This window comes from Ovis aries, chromosome 13 (genome assembly GCF_016772045.2).
Source record: "Ovis aries strain OAR_USU_Benz2616 breed Rambouillet chromosome 13, ARS-UI_Ramb_v3.0, whole genome shotgun sequence".
NCBI classification, from domain to species: Eukaryota; Metazoa; Chordata; class Mammalia; order Artiodactyla; family Bovidae; genus Ovis; species Ovis aries.
In genome coordinates this window covers 34,699,035-34,716,075 of record NC_056066.1, presented here as the reverse complement: position 1 = coordinate 34,716,075, position 17,041 = coordinate 34,699,035, and the positions used below count along the sequence as shown (strand labels likewise).

The window sequence follows — 17,041 nt, the reverse complement described above, 5'->3', positions numbered from 1 at the left end:
TCTCAGGTCTTGCTGCATCATGACATGGCATACATCCGGCAGAACTAGCACCAGGGGCATAGATGTGTTGGTTGACCCCCTAGATGGAAGCTGTTTTTCTGAGGCTCAGCAAGCCCCCATTAGGTCCAGCACATTCTGGGTGGGCAGTCTTCATGATCTGTTTCAAGTTATTTTCAGACCTCAAGGCAGACACAAGGGCGTTGTGATCATCAGAGGATCAGGTTCCAGTGTTGCCCATGTGACCTCCCCAAACAGGTCTATATGCCAGTCTAAGAGCAGCTTAGATAAGACCTTCTCCAAGGCTCAGATGGAAAGGTCCCATCCATCTTCCATGCTGCTGTTAAGTCACTTCAGTTGTATCCAACTCTGTGCAACCCCATCGACGGCAGCCCACCAGGCTCCCCCATCCCTGGGATTCTCCAGGCAAGAACACTGGAGTGGGTTGCCATTTCCTTCTCTAATGCATGAAAGTGAAAAGTGAAAGGGAAGTCCCTCAGTCCTGTCCGACTCTCCACATAATGCATTCCAATTCCTCCACACAATCAGCCTTGCTGCCTGAAGCAGGAAGTACCCGGGTGGGCAGGTGTTGGTTTCAGGATAGGATCAATCTGTCCTCATTGCCCTGGGGTCTGACAGCCCCACTTCCCATCTTCCAGGAAGGAGGTGAGCAGTGGATTCCCTCAGAACCTTCTTGGGGCTGCCTGGCTTCTCTGAAGCTGATGTTCTGTCTGGTGGCCCATCTCAGCCACAACTCATGGCTTTCTGGGCCTGGTAAGTCCTCAGTGCTCATGTCCTAGCCCTGAACTCCCCTGGGTGCTCTTCTGACCACCTTCTCAGCCCCACTCCCCTTGACAACCTCTTGGCAGACAAATATCCCCAGATCTTTCCATGAGAGCTCCAGTTTACTTAAAAGAAATGTTCTTCCCCAAGTGGAATTTGTCAACTAGACCTCAATTCACATGGGCCGTTTAGGTTTTTTTATGAAAATCATCAAAAGTTATGCACCTTTGAGACTTGCCTGGGGGTCCAGTGGCTAAGACTCAGGGCTCCCAATGCGGGGGGACCAGGTTCAATTCTTGGTCAGGGAACTAGATCCCACACGTTGCAGCTAAGATCCAGTGCAACCAAATAAAAGAGAACATTGTGCACCTTGACAGCTGTATGCAAGTCCAGGTGTATCGGGCCCAGCCTGGGAGGGTACAGAAGTTGGCATAGAGCCACAGAGGGGTCCCCACTAGCAAGGAGCCCTGAGGCCAAAGCTACATCAGCTTTGTGGTAAACCTACCTCTGCCCTTACTCGGAAACCAGAATCTTAGGGACACTGAGTTTTCTGTCACTTCTGTTGGTCTATCATTATCACAAGAACAATCTGAGGAGGAGATTAAGCATGTGATCCAGAAAGGCCCACATGCAAATACCTCCCATCTCTTTCCTGGCAGGCTTTGAGATCTTCAGCATTAAGTTAGCTAACCTCACTCTGCTTCAGTTTCTTCTTCTCAAAAAACAAAAACAAAGCAGAGGTTAACAGGGCCTCTTTCACAAGTGCAGTGTTGCAAATTACAGGGAGGGCATGTTTATATAACACTGGTACAAGTGTTTAACACTGTTCACTCAGTGAAAGATGGATCAGACCCCCATTCAGCAGTGTTCATTAGAGTTTGTAGACACGATTGAAATCTACCTTCCACAAAGACAAGTTGGTTATGAACTTGACAATAATTGGTATGGAGAATGCAAGCAGGTATTCAGAGGTGGTATAAATGTATAAAAATAAGATGCAAAATCGAACCACACTTAGCCTAAACCAGCAGCTGAGAATTATTTCCCAGCCACAATGAGAATTATTTCCCAACCACGATGTACTGAAAATACACAATCCAGATGACAATCCAGATGACAACCGTGGCTTCACACAGCAGCAAGAGCAGAGGTGCACACATACCCATACAAAGCTCACAAAGCTCCCGGGCACTTTCGGCCTCCTCATGGCACACGGTCTCCTCCAAGTTCTATTCCAACCCCTAAAACCCATCCCTGGGCCAGCTGAGAATCACACCCTTTACAAGACTTCAGACAAAATACTGCATTTATTCAGCTGATTTGATGGGTCCTGTTGGATAGAAGTATCATTTTCATTTGCATGATGTCAAACATACTTGAAGGAGGAATACTCACATATATTACAGTGTTAAAAATATATATGTATGAAAGATTCATGAAGGCATTTGATACAAAACATACACAGTATGCTATTTTAATATACAAATGCTTTCAAGAAAACAGAGAAGTAAGAATTATAAAAGTAGCATCATTAAGAATTTACAAATGTTCCATTTTTCTTAAAGGTCACATTCTCATCCTTTGGGATGTACAGACATTATGTGATTTAACACAGTTTTATCCACATTCAAAACATCATGTTTCAAATGTCTGAGGCATAGCATGTACAGTACAAAATGTTTCCATAGGAACTGAACCAAACCTCACTAGTGGCAGCTGTCACATGGCTCCCAATTCATTGGTTAGCCATTTTTAAGACACTAGTTCAGCTTATCGCTATAATATTCAAGTTGTTCTATTTACCCCAAATATAAAGATTTTCATTTCTATCAGCATTTACAGACAAAGGCTTGAAGAGTTATCATACAATATACACCAATATACACCATATATACACTGAGTTAAAAGAAGTTCCCTTAGTTAAATTATTAACAGAGCCAAGAAGAGTCATTGTAGGCTAATATATTATTCTTGTGATTGGTATTCTTAAAATTTTGACCAAAGTGCACAGTGAATGGAATCAGTCACTAAGAAATGATCCTTCCATGAACTCTCAGCTTTCTTAGAGTCAGGCATACCACCTGAGAAATGAGAACTTTCCAGCCGAGCTGGCTAAGGGTAGCTTCACATATCAACACACAGGAGCCACATGGAGTCACATTCATGAGTCGGAGGAGCCCAGCCAATAAAAATACAATTCCCTCGATGGAGATCCTGTGCAGTCAGCAGAATCAGCTTCCCAGAGATCTATGAATGTTGAGTCCTAATTCAAGGCAAACACCACCAGCCATCAGCCATACTCTAGGGTTGGCGGACCCCGAACAAGGTTGAAATAGCCAGCAAGGGCCCCAAGGTCTATGTAGAGAGAACGCTGCCTCTTCAGCATCTCCGATTCCTCAGTGCTCCCAGCGCACGAAGAGTCTGAAAAAGGGAACATAAATAAAAAAATAAAATGTGATCAGGGGACATGTTCAATAATAGATGCCTGTTCCTTCAACCTAACACAAAACAACACACTTTGGGCCTAATGAAACAGCATTCAAACTCCGTTGAATTATTATTAAAAAGCCATAGAACTGGGGACTTCCTCGGTAGTCCAGTGGTTGAGACTCTGCCTGCCAGTGCAGGGGCTGTGGGTTTGATCCCTGGTCGGGGAACTAAGATCCCACATGCCTCAGGGTGTAGCCAAAATATTTTTTTTAAGCTGTAGAATTGAACACGATGGGCTAGTTTATGGGATATAGCACAGACAAAATAATTCAAAAAAGAGTCAACAACCACAATAAATTAGCTGGAAATCCGGGCTCATTTTCCAACATCCCAGATGATTCTTTTCAAATACAGAAAAGTCAGAGAAGAAGCTGAGAAATGCAAACAAGCATTCCAGGCTTGACATCTGGGTTTGGACCCAGATAGAGTTAGAACATCACAGATTTCATAATAAAAATAGAAACCCTTCTCCATGCATATCCAATGTTTCTGGAATGTGTATCGTTTTTCCTAAATGGGAAGGCTTCACAGCTGGAAGAGAGATTTTTGAGCAGAGGAAGACAGAAATGTAGGTTGCTTTCAAACTCAACATTTTATCAGTGCTGTGATGTTTCCAACCAACAGCTGGCATAGTTTACCATAACTGCATTATATAGAGTCCCCCTCTTTGCCAACAGCAAAACTGTCATGCTTGATCTATTTTTAAAAGCAAACACTCTTCTGTTGCAAAAGAAAGCAAGGCAGAGGTAATTCTCAAAGACGGCATTACCTCCATCTGCACTGGAAACCAGTTAGGCTTGCTGGTAAATTAGCCGATTTTTTTAAAAATTGTGACTCTTTTTTTTTTTGCCACACCCCATGGCTTGCAAGATCCTAGTTCCCTCATCAGGAATCAAATTCATGTCCCCTGCAGTGGAAGCATGGAATCTTGACCACTGGACTGCCAAAGAATTCCCAGCTAATTTTTTCTCTTTTGTGTGTATATGCTTTTGCTAACATTCTTGCTAAAATCTCTCCAACAACTTAGAGCATGCAGGAAGTCACTTCAGTGTTTTTTTTTAAATTTTACTTAGGTCAAGTTGATTGACAATGTTATATTAATTTCTGCTGTACAGAAAACTAACTCAGTCACATATATATATAAGAATATGAAAAATATTACATACATATATATACTTTTTCATATTCTTTTCCATTATGCTTCATCACAGGATATTCCTGTGCTATACAGTAGGACCTTGTTGTTACTCATCCTACATATACTAGCTTGCACCTGCTAATTCTATTTGTTTTTCCAGGTGTGTTCATGAGTTCTATCAGAAGGTGGATGGAGACAGAAAAGAAGGGAAGCCAGGGCACCGCACACTGCAGGGTGTCCATACCGGCAATGTTCTCAGGAAGCTCCAACTCCTTCCGGCTCAGCAGCCGCTTCCGCTCAAAGAGGGCAGAGTCCAAACTCTGACAGCGGGGTTGATCCTCCCTGGGGGGGTTCAGCGCCTCGTGTTTCAGTAGGTCTGCTGCCCTAGGCCGGTGATTGGGGTTCCTCTCCAGGGCAGCCTCGATCAGCTCTCTCATACCAGGACTGCAGTCTTCAGCGATATCTTCCAAAGGAGGCGCCTGCTTGTGGATCTGTGAACAAACGAGCTCTTTTAGCATCAATAGCATGAAAATATACCCTCGACAGGACAAGTATTCTAGTTACAAGACCGGGAAAGAAAGTCTTTTGTTTTGAGGTGAATACAGCTCATACCCTTCAGTAACATTTCCTAAGGACACTGAGTGAAAGCCATCTTTTGGTTAAATGCAGTCAGAGATAAACACTCGAGGTCTGAATACACAGCTTTCCATAGGAGCAATCCCCGAAGGTCCCTGTGCAGAAACTGGGAAGCGCCTGCCTCTCAAGTTCTCTATAGTCAAAAGAAGGGGGGTGAGTGGCAGGGGCGGCGGGGGCGGGGTGCTGCGTGTTTCACTATGTGCCAGGCTGCCCTGGGGATCTAGAATCTAATTCCATCTTTCTGGAAAGTGTTCAAAGAACATATACAACTTCCTCAGTTCAATGATTTATGCTACTCTGATGCTTTTCAGTGGTATCGTGTATAACAGCATAGCATACAATTTCTGCCTGGGCACAGCTGGATGGGTTTCCATAGGGTGATCCCTCCATGTGGGAGAGTTAGGGTTATACTAAGCCTAGTATATGGTCAGCATACCATGGTTAGCATACTGAGCATTTACTAGTGTTACCATAGAGGATGATGGTCATACTTCACCATCATCCCATCAGATGTGTGTGCTATCAGAGAGAGAGCAACTCTCCTGAGAAGTGAGATGCTCCAACCCCATCCTCCCCCCGCCGCCCCCACTTACTATGTACAGGTAGGAGGGGTAGGCGGAACGCGGGTAACGCTTCACCCAGGGCGGGGTGCCCGTCTGCATGTGGATGAGAGTGGCCCCCAGGCTGTAGATGTCTGCTTTGGTCGAATGGCCCCTGCAGAGGATCACCTCTGGACTCATGTAAATCTGAAAGAGAAGCAGGAAGGTCAGTCTGACCCCCTCATGGGTCTAGGCACCATTTCCCTAACCCAGTTCTGGAAGTTGGCACATGCCCCTCGCTATCCACTGCACACTCCATCCCTTGAGAACAGCATGTCACTGCTGTGTTCCCTTCAGCAAAGGGGTAGCCCTGACCCATGCAGACTCAGGCAGCTTTACCCTGCAGCCTCACAGCACCTCTCCCCACAGACTGAACACAAGGCAGACCAGGCAGGAAGACATCCACGGCTGAGAACACATCTGGCACTCCCACTCAAAGTTCTGCAAAGCGAGGATCAATGTTTCCTGTTCCTACTAAAACACCAATTCCTTTTGTATTTCAATGGACACTAAAATACACATCCTCATTTCATGTTTGGCATTAAAACGCCAAACTGATAATTATCTTCAGTCATCAAAAGCAGCAGAGGTCCCAGAGTATCAACACCAACTACACAGAGAGAAGAATTTAAAGTGTAACACTGGAGGACTTCCCTGGTGGTACAGTGGATAAGAACCTGCCAGCCAATGCAAGGGACACGGGTTTGATCCCCAGTCCGGGAAGATTCCACATGCTTCAGAGCAACTGGGTCTGTGCACTGTAAGTGCTGCCACTACTGAAAAGCCCACGGACCCTAGAGCCTGTGTTCCATAATAAGAGAGAAGCCACTGTGATGAGAAGCCCGTGCACTGGAACCAGAGAAAGCCCCTCTGCAGCAACAAAGACCCAGAGCAGCCAAAACAAATAATGTGTAACATTGGAAAAGTGATCCTAATGGGTCATTTCTATGAATCACTTCTTATTTCTACCCACCAGGGAGCCCAGTGACTAAATATTAAAGGTAGGCCATGTTCACATTGTGTAAGTTGGTTTTGTGAGCCAATGCTGGAAAAGGAGGGCTCATTTTAGAAATGGTTACCCTAAGCAGTGTGTGTTTCTAAAAGAGAAGAAGAGCAAACACCAGTGACCTGTCTTTATGGCTGGTACAGGCAGAGTGCAGTTCCTACCCTCACTGTCAATATTTAGCTTTAACAACTTTGGATGCTGCCATGAACATGGAGAAGGGGGTGAGTATTCCCAGAATACATTTCAGAGTAAATAAAGAAAGAACTGGCTTACAAAAACTGGGGAAATTGCCCAGTTTCCCCACCTCACTTGCCTCAAGTACTTCCTACAACACACTTCCGGCTGCCTGGGCTTGGTTCCTTTCTCTCTCTCTCCTTGGACTTTCTTACTAAATAAAATCGCAAAGTTGAGCAACACACTCAGTGGTCAGGACAACTGTTAACAGAGGTGCCCGCCTCCCCTCCCCCAACCCCCAGGTGACTCTCCTAAGCAAGGATTAGGCAAAGTGCTACTTCTGGTGTCACTAGTGGCAGCTGTGTGCTCGCCTGGGGCCCTGGAGGGGGTGTGGGGTGGCATGTGGTGGCAGCAGATCCCTTGCCCAGAGCCCCATGGCTCCCAGCTCCTGACTCCTTAAGCTCTAGGGAGCCACAGTAGCAGGGCATGGGGTCAAAGGCACTTCCTGAAACAGGCCTGGGGGGAACCCAAGCCAGGCTCTCTGGGGGTTGAACACCCTTAGGCATGGACCCGGAAGCCTAGAGCTCGGCAGGGTGGGGGTAGGGGGTGGGGGTGTCAAGGCCTTTACTTCCCAACACATTTATTACAAAGGGAAGGAGACACTGTGTGTGTGTGTATACGTGTTTGTATGTCCCTACGTACTTGATGATGACATGTGACCTTATATAAGAACTTTACAAAAGGAACAAGGCTATCAAGGGAACTCTAATTACTTTTTCACATTCATTATTTCTTCTTTCTCTGTACCAGGGAATTCCAAAACAGTAGTTTAAAGAGAGGCTGGATTAACCCTGTATGTGCATCGAATGGCACGGTTACAAGATCATGCCCTGGATAGGAAGGCCGTGGGTGACCAGCATCTGTATTTGGAAGCTTGGCTGGAGGGTTCAGAAGTCATCTGATCAAACCAAATGATCAAGTTCTAATGGAAGGCGAATCTGCACGGCTGACCCTGATTAATGATGCCTTCTTGCTCTTTAAGGATGAGGGGTCAAAACAAGCTTTCTGAGAAGTGACCTCTACACCTCAACTCATCAGCACACTTCCTACCACACTACAATCACAAGTGCCAGACATACAGTAAACAAACGCGGGTGGATCAGAAGAGTTTTTACAGCTAGGAATGCCAAGGCCAATTTAGCACTTCATAGAAAGCAATTAACATTTGGTGAAAATACTTCAATCCACACTCCTATTCAGGGATAGACACTGTGTTGCTATCTCGTACTCAAACACACACTCTTCTGATAGAAAATCCCAGAAAGGAGATGTCTTTCTCCAGTTATTGCAAAATGTCCAATTTGATCATCCTGCCGGGAAGAGAAAGGTATTTTACATCTTTAATACCATAAATAGTTTGTTTCTCAAACTGGCTCCAGGAAAAGGGGTAGGGTGTCACATATCTCAATGTCTGACAACTGCCAAAACATGCTGAAGTCTTTCCAAAGAAATCATGTCAGAAGTGTTAAGCCTTATTAGATTTTGTGCTTTGGGGAAGTATTCCCAAGATCTGGAGACTAAAACATGCTTAGAATAAAAGGCCTACAGTTTTCTGAATATTATTTTGCTCGAAGACAACTCTCCAGGATCCTCTCCCAAGTATTTTCCAGAAAAAGTTCACTAATAAAAGCAAAACCAAAGATCTCTTCTGCTGCCCGAGAAAGTCTGCTTTAAGAGAGTTGAGAAAAGGCTTACACAGCCTGGATGGGAGGAGGGTTTAGGGGAGAATGGATACACGTGTCTGTATGGCTGAGTCCCTTCACTATTTACTTGAAACTACCACTGCATTTATTAATTGGCTATGCCCCAACACAAATTAAAAAGGTTAAACTTTGAGGGGGGAAAAAAAAAGGATTAAAAAAAGGCTTACAAAATCCCAGCCTAAAATGCAGACAATTCTTTTTGCAACTGTGTGCATACGTGTACTCTGTCACTTAGTCGTGTCTGACTCTTTGCAACACTTTGGCCTATAGCCCACCATGCTCCTCTGTCCATGGGATTTTTCAGGCAAGAATACTGGAATGGGTTGCCATTTCCTCCTCCGGGGGATCTTCCCAACCCGGGATCAAATCCACGTCTCCTGCGTCTCCTGCATTGCAGGCAGATTCTTTACCGCTGGGCCACTGGGGAAACCCTTGCACTGCAGCTGAGTGCAATGCAATACATCCACTGGCTAAAATAAAGTCTATCTTTTGAGTAACACCAGGACTGACCTGATAATCTTGAGGCGAAGATTTAGCAACTGCCCCCTCTTCACTTCCTGAGGGCACTTTCAACAGAGAAGGGCATGGGGCTGAGGGACTCTGAAGCTAAACACCTCATCGTCATGGAGATGGGCCAGGAGGGCAGATTCTACCCCCATGTACCTTCCCAGATGCAACCAACCCCACACGCGTCATAACTGACTGTGAACTAAACAGCTGGTCATTTATTAATAATCCAGGAAAATTTAAAACAGGTCCTAACTCCAGAATGGAGTCCTTGTTGGCTTTGTCTTGGGTTCCATCCCTTGCATACACAGCAGCCTGAACACTCAGATGTCCAACAGACACTCACTACATGAATCAACTATGCAGCCTAATAATGTGAATGCTAAATATATTATTTGAAAGCTCATGAATGCATTTCTCTGAACCTCATTTAGATTCAGAAGTTTTGTTTTTGTTGTTTTTGTTTCACAAATAAGTTGAATATTACAGTAAGCTTATACCTTCAAATAAGATTCATTCGTGCTCCAATAAATGAGAGTTAAGAGTCCAGGGATTAAACAGAGGCCTAAAATATCAGATCTCAATAAATGTTGTTTTTAATGATCATGACGATTATGGCTATAACTGAACCAAAGCAGTAATACTGTTATACTGAAAATGTACATACTAGTTACACAGCAGTTAAACCTTAGACTATAGACTCAGAAAAAACTAGATTCGATTCCCTGATCTGTCAGTAGCTGAATAACTTTGGGCACTTTATCTTAACCTCTTCAAGCTTATTTTCTTATTTTAAAATGGTAATAACATTATTTCCCTATGATAACAGTATCGTGAGGATAAAATGCTGCTGCTCCTGCTGCTAAGTCGCTTCAGTCGTGTCCGACTCTGTGCGACCCCATAGACGGAAGCACGAGGCTCCCCATCCCTGGGATTCTCCAGGCAAGAACACTGGAGTGGGTTGCCATTTCCTTCTCCAATGCATGAAAGTGAAAAGTGAAAGTGAAGTCACTCAGTCGTGTCCAACTCTTAGTGACCCCATGGACTGCAGCCTACCAGGCTCCACTGTCCGTGGGATTTCCCAGGCAAGAGTACTGGAGTGGGGTGCCCATTGCCTTCTCCAGAGGATAAAATAATATAATACAAATAAAGTGTTAAAATGAGCACACGACACAGAGTGAATGCTCATTAAAAATGTTCCCATGATAATAATGATTTAACGTAATGGATTCTTCCCCTTCTTTGTCCTTTCTGCAGTAATGATAGAACATCTTATCTTTACTGTTGATAAGATATTGCCAGACTGTGCTGATGGTCCAGTGGTTGAGGATCAGCCATGCAATGCAGGGGATGTGGGTTTGATCCCTGGTCAGGGAACCAAGATCACACATGCCTCAGGGCAACTAAGCCATGTGCCACAACTACTGAGGCCCCTGGCTCTGGATTCTGAGGACAACAACTTGAGAGAAGCCCATGCATCACAAGGAAAGACCCCAAATGCCACAATTAAGACCCAAGGACAGCCAAACATAAATAAATACTAACAAAAAAAAAAGCTATTGCCCGTTTCGGATGAACATAATTACCTCTGTTCCACGGAGGTCCTTAGGAAAATAGATCTCTTCGGTCATTTGGACACTTAGACCAAAATCCACCAAAACAGCTTTTGTGGACATGAAAACAATGTTGCTAGCTATAAAGAGAGGAGAAATTTTAGTAAAAAATTGTGTATCTATCCATAAGCAAAATGGAAACATTATTTAAATTGGGTTGCAAATAACGATACATCGAAATGCTTCCTTTATTGAAATGAGTACATTATATTCAAAAGGGAAAGGTGAATGTGGGTGCGAGTTTAGGTAAAAATCACTTCAGATTTGTCAAGAATTCAGTCAAAGTGGATATAAATGAAGGCAGTCATTAATAATTGTCAAATGACAATAGCCAAGACATGGAAACAAGCTAAGCATCTATCAATGGATGAATGGATAAAGAAGATTTATACATATGCAAATTTGGTGATATACACATATAAGTTGTCTGATACATATTAATATAAGGGGATATTATACAGCCATAAAAAAGGAGGATATCCTGCTATCTGTGACAACATGGATGAACCTTGATGGCTAAATAAATCAGACAGAGAAAGACAAATCTCATACAATCTAACTTTTATGAGAAGTCTAACAAAGCAAAAAGCAAGCAAACATAGAAACACAGAATAAACTGGTTGCCAGGGGTGGGGGTAAAGAGAATTTGGGATGGTGGTAAAAAAGGTACAAACTTCCAGTAACGAGATAAAAAAACTTCTGGGACTATATGTCCAGAAGTCATGTATAGCATGGTGACTATAGTTAACAACTGTTGTTCAGTCGCTAAATGGTGTCTGACTCTTTGTGACCCCATGGACTGCAGCTTTCCAAGCTCCTCTGTCCTCCACTACCTCCTGGAATTTGTTCAAATTCATGTCCACTGAGTCAGTGATGCTATCTAACCACTTAATTCTCTGCCACCCCCTTCCCCTTTTGCCTTCAATCCTTCCCAGCATCAGGGTATTTTTCAATACTGTATGGTATTTTTGTAAGTTGCAGATTTTAAAAGTTCTCACCACACAAAAAAATTATAAATACATGAGAGGGATGATGTGTTAACTAACCTTATCATGAAAATCATTTTGTAATATATACATGTATCAGATTACTACACTGTACGTCTGTTATATTGTCAGATTATTATGTTATATTGTCAATTATTTCTCAATAAAGGTGAAAAATATTTTTTATATTTTATATACTGTGTACTATTATCAAGCCACTTTCTGAAACTAAAAAGTAAAATTCCCAACTTTTCTCAGCACAAGTTTTGCTAGCCCAATTTATGCTTAGATATTAAGGATTCAGAGTGGAACTCTCCTATGTATTTCCCCACAATCTCTTACTCTTAGAAAGCAGTCATGCTCATGCTTAGTTGCTCATTGTGTACGACTCTTTGCAATCCCATGGACTGCCAGGCTCCTCTGTCCATGGAATTTTCCAGGCAAGAATACTACAGTGGGTTGCCATTTCCTTCTCCAGGGGTTATTCCTGACCCACAGGCAGTCCTCATGCCATCAGGGACCTTCATGTTGAACAGAGGAGCCCATCTGCCTAAAGTCCAGCTAGTCTGTTTAAGCCAAAAAGGGACACATCCAAAGATAACTCACGTTTAATGTCGTGGTGGATCACTTTCTTTGAGTGCAGAAAATCAAGTCCCTTGAGAACATGTTTTGTCACCCAAATTATCTCAAATTCTCTCATGGGTCCACAGCTCTCCAGTTTCTCCAGGACAGATCCTCCTTCACCTGCTTCCATGAAGAGATGAACAGTTTCACCCCATAGAACAGCACCATATAACTCAGCGATGTTCTCGTGCCGGAAGCAAGCCTGGATTTCCACATCAGACGGCTTAAATTGGTCTACTGGGATCTAGAACACAAAAGCACAAGGAATATCCTCAACAACCCCAGGATAATGAAAAATATACACAATATAGGTCAACGTACAAACCAGAAGGCAAACAAATGCCCTCAAGGATACTCTGATGTATTATGAAATTGTACTCCTGAGTAAAGGTAATGTTTACTTGGGATCTGCCTTTACATTAATGTCTGCATAAGGTGAAAAAATTCAAAATAAGAAAATAAAAGACAAGATAATAAAATAGTACTTTCATTTAGAGTAGAGACACCCAATGAAAGAAATGTTCATGATTGACCCACAGAAGGTAACTTCCCATCTGTTATACATGGAATTTCTATGGTACCTAGATTTTGGTTCATTATTTTCAGTCTTCCTTGTCATCAAACACTGTCTCTAGTCTCACAGTTCACGTTCTATCAATGCATTTAAATAAACACTGACCGTCTATTCTATGGAAAATCAATAGTCATTAATAAAGAAAGAAGTAACTCTTACATGACCGGAATGGCTCCAAAATAAACTGTTAGATTGAAGTAGGCAAGATGCAGAAATGCATATATTATGTTCCCATTTGTAAAAACATATTCCACTATACAGACACATGTCCATAGAAATTTTCTGGAAGGACATGTAAGAACCCATTAATGGTAACTGCTGCAAGGAAAGGGGTCTCATTCTTTAGCCTGCATCCTTATGAACTGTTTGGGGTTGTTAATCATCTTACATGTTTCTCTTTTTTAAGAAAACACACGGCTTAAAAATTAAATATAAGGACTGCGAGGAAAATAACCCACAAATCTATTTGCCATTTCTTTTGTGATAAAACTGAAAAACAGAACACTTTCTGGCTCTAAGAGCTTTAAAAGATGTCTCCAGATTTTTTTTTTTAACTTGGACATATCTCTTTCTAAATGCAACCTTCAAATAACTAGTATATTACTGCCTTTTTTTCCTTTAATAACAGATGCTCTGGGTCAACCTTTATGGAGGCACAAACGAGGCCCTCATGACGAAAAGAGCGACTGAGATGATAGTGTCATTATTTTCTATCTTGTTTTTTTGTTAAATCAAAAGTGAGTCTGTCTCATTGCCCTTAAAAAACTTTAAAGTGTAAGAGACATACACAAAAATGCAAAACAGATTATCACACTCAATGAATTTTCAACTGAACACACCCATGTAACCACCATGTAGATCAGGAAACAGAACTTCACCAGCATCCCTGAAACCCCCTGATGACCCCTACCTGTCACCACTCCCCAGGGACACCCACAGACGGGATTTCCAACAGGTCTGTTTAGCCTTTTGGGCCTTTATATAGGGTTGGCCAAAACGTTCCTTCAGGTTTTTTCATACGATGTAATGGGAAAACCTGAACAAATGTTTTGGCCAACTCAGTATAAGTGGAATCTCACAGAACAGATCCTGTTTTGTGTCCAGCTGTTCTAGCTTCACCTAATGTAGATTTATCTACATCATTGCAGTTGTAAGTCGTTTCTTCTCTTTGCTGGACAGCATTGCATTGTATAAATATACCACATTTCAACATCTGCAAACTTTCCAGTTTGGGGCTATTGCACACAGTGCTGCTATGGACACTCCAGCATATGGCTTCTGGGGATTGTGGATGCATGCCTACTGGTCAGGCACCTGCAGGAGCGGAATTGCTGGGTCATAGGGTGTGTGCCTGCTCACTTTGGTAAATCAGGCCAGTATTCCAAAGTGAGGGCACCTCAGCAGGTGCTTAATGTTTAATAAGAAGAGATAGGGTGTCTTCAATACTGGTCTATTTAAATTTAGCCTTTGGGGACTTCCCTGGTGGTTCAGTAGCTAAGACTCCATGCTCCCAATGCAGGGGGCCCAGGTTCAATTCCTGGTCAGGGACTAGATCCAGGATGCTGTAACTAAGAGTCCGCATGCCAAAGCGAAGATCCCACATGCCGCAACTAAGACCCAGTGCAGCCAAAATAAATGAATAAATATTTTAAAAATAAATAGATAAGTTCAGCCCTATATTCTGCAGTTCCGAGAAGTCTTGTGGCTTTCCGAACAGTGTCTACTTCCCTGCCTAGTCCCCTCCTCTGTGGGTGAGATTAAAAACAGCAGCAAATAAATTTGCTCTGGCAGGAGAGCCTCCCTCCCCCATCCTACCACAAGAACAATGCAGGCATCCAAGCTGGCACTAAGTAAGCTAGTACCTTCTTTTTTATCAGCACAAACTGACTAAACTCAGCTATTGTACTTAAGTAGACTTGAATGACCCCAGGTAGGAAGTCTATTTGTAAAACACAGATGCTTTGTTGGACTGAGCACCTTCAAACAAGAGGCAGTCTAAGGGTAGCCAGCTTTGAGTAAAGAAACACACAAAAGCCCCAACGCCAGCACTCAGGGCACCGTGTCTGGTTATGCAGTACATACCAATTTACAGGCCATCCTTTTCTTAGTCTTTATATCTTGTGCTAAGTACACTTTCCCAAATGCCCCCCGAGGAATGAAATCGGAGCCAATGTTCCTGTAGGTCAGCTTCCAAGGGATGAGCAGAACATCAGAGTCTATTTGGTAGCGTCCATTCTGAGGAGTGATTACCTACAACAAAGCAAACATGCAGGAGGGTGAGAATTTCAGCAAGGTTCTCTTCAAAGACCCACCCTTCAGGAACTGGTTATGTTAGAACACATTCTTACACGCACTGTTAAAAATGAATGTCACTGTATGTAATCCTAATAGTGTACAGAGGCTATATTTAGAGCTTCAGCAAGACAGAGAAAGCATGTAACAGAAACACGTCACTGGCCAGACCTGATCATATTTCTATCTGCATGTGAGTAATTCATTGCGAAAGAGAACTTTAAAAATGGTTTATCTAAGGCACTCTGATTGTTGCGACCAAAGGGCTGAAAATAAAGATTGCAGAAATGTAAACTGTACACGCAAGCTGAATGGCTTCCAATTAAAATGTGCTAACCTGTTAGTCTGCATAACCATTACTCAGAGATGATGCACACAGAGAGAGTGCGGAAAAGAACTGATGATCACAGAGGATTCTGGGAACCAATGTGTTTTGCCAGAGCTGTAAGTTGACATAAATAAAGCAAGGGCAGAATTATCTCTCATCTACTCACTCATTTAATGTTTACTGAGGGCAGGATACATGCCAGGCTCTATGTTTGGTGCTGAGGAGTCAAGAACAAGAGACAGACAGTCCCTGAGCTCTGAGTGTCAGCAGACACTTTGAACAAGACGGCTGACTCAAAAACTGAGAGCCACAACCTAAGATGGATAAAGAAGATGTGGTCCATATATATGCAATGGAATACTGCTCAGCCAGGGAAAAGAATGAGGCAATGCCATTTGCCCCAACACAGACAGACCTAGATATGACACAAAGTGAAGTCAAACAGAGAAAGGCAAATACCACATGATATCATTTACATGTGGAAACTTAAAAAAAAAGATACAAATGAACTTATATACAAAGCAGAAAACAAACTTATGGTTACCAAAGGGGAAATGGGAGAGGATAAATTAGGAGTTTGGGATTAACATACACACACTACTATATATAAAATAGATAACCAACAAGGAGCTACTGTACAGCAAAGGAAAATCCACTCAATATTTTGCAATAATCTACAAGGGAAAACAAATCTAAAAAAGAATACACAGCATAACTGAAACACTTGGCTGCATACCTGAAATGAATCAACACTGTAAATCAACGCAAATAAATAAATAAAAACAATAACTAAAAAATTAAGAGACAGATATCTCGATAGCAGTATGGGTTATAAGGGTATGTACCCATGTCAAAACTCATCAAACTGGATATTAAAGATCTTTGTATTCTGTGCCTGTGTGTTAGTCACTCAATCATATCTGACTCTTTGTGACCCCATGGACTATAGCTTGCCATGCTCCGTTGTCCGTGAAATTCTCCGGGCAAGAATACTGGAGTGGGTGGCCATTTCCTTCTCCAGGGGGATCTTCCTGACCCAGGGATTAAACCTGTGTCTCCTGCATTGCAAGCAGATTCTTTACCATCTGAGCCACCAGGGAAGCCCTCTGTGTATTCTACTGCATAGAAAGTCTATCTCAATTTTTAAAGAGTAAAAAATTAAAGGGAGAAATAATAATAAATAAAATGAAAACAAGTTAATAAGTTCACGAGAGAGGTGACCTGGAGCACATTCCTTTAAAAAAAAATGGTGTGTGGTTTTTTTCAAGAGCTAGAATCCCAAAAATACAGGTTTTACCTTACAAGTCATTAGTAATATTATGACTTCGGGAATTACGAGACTATTAAAGTAACACAAAGTTATTTCAAGAACGGAAGAGGCTGCAGGGGAATGCGGATCACGTGGGAGAGAAGATAGCGATTCATCTCCAGACCCACTGGGCCGCTTACTCGACCCTGCTCTGGGAACAACCCTGGTGACGGTAAGGGTTATTCACTCAGGACCCATTATTGCTAATCGTAGCTACGCCCC

General features: G+C 42.7%; 1 protein-coding gene across 7 annotated transcripts in view; it reads right to left on the bottom strand.

Annotated features, from left to right (window-relative positions):
- Nucleotides 1–2,068: 2,068 nt before the first annotated feature.
- Nucleotides 2,069–17,041, bottom strand: part of MAP3K8 (mitogen-activated protein kinase kinase kinase 8) — a 36,136-nt gene continuing 21,163 nt past the window's right edge. For 4 of the 7 annotated variants that reach the window (XM_060396868.1, XM_060396867.1, XM_060396870.1 and 1 more), the window contains 5 exons: nt 14,973–15,140; nt 12,299–12,560; nt 10,680–10,786; nt 5,638–5,790; nt 2,069–4,899 (listed from right to left, as the gene is read on the bottom strand). In XM_060396868.1, the coding sequence (XP_060252851.1) occupies nt 4,519–4,899; nt 5,638–5,790; nt 10,680–10,786; nt 12,299–12,560; nt 14,973–15,140 (1,071 nt within the window). In that variant the 3' untranslated portion in view covers nt 2,069–4,518. The remainder of the gene's footprint in view (nt 4,900–5,637; nt 5,791–10,679; nt 10,787–12,298; nt 12,561–14,972; nt 15,141–17,041) is intronic. The other 3 variants (XM_042230637.1, XM_015099629.3, XM_004014274.5) reach the window with 1 other exon arrangement.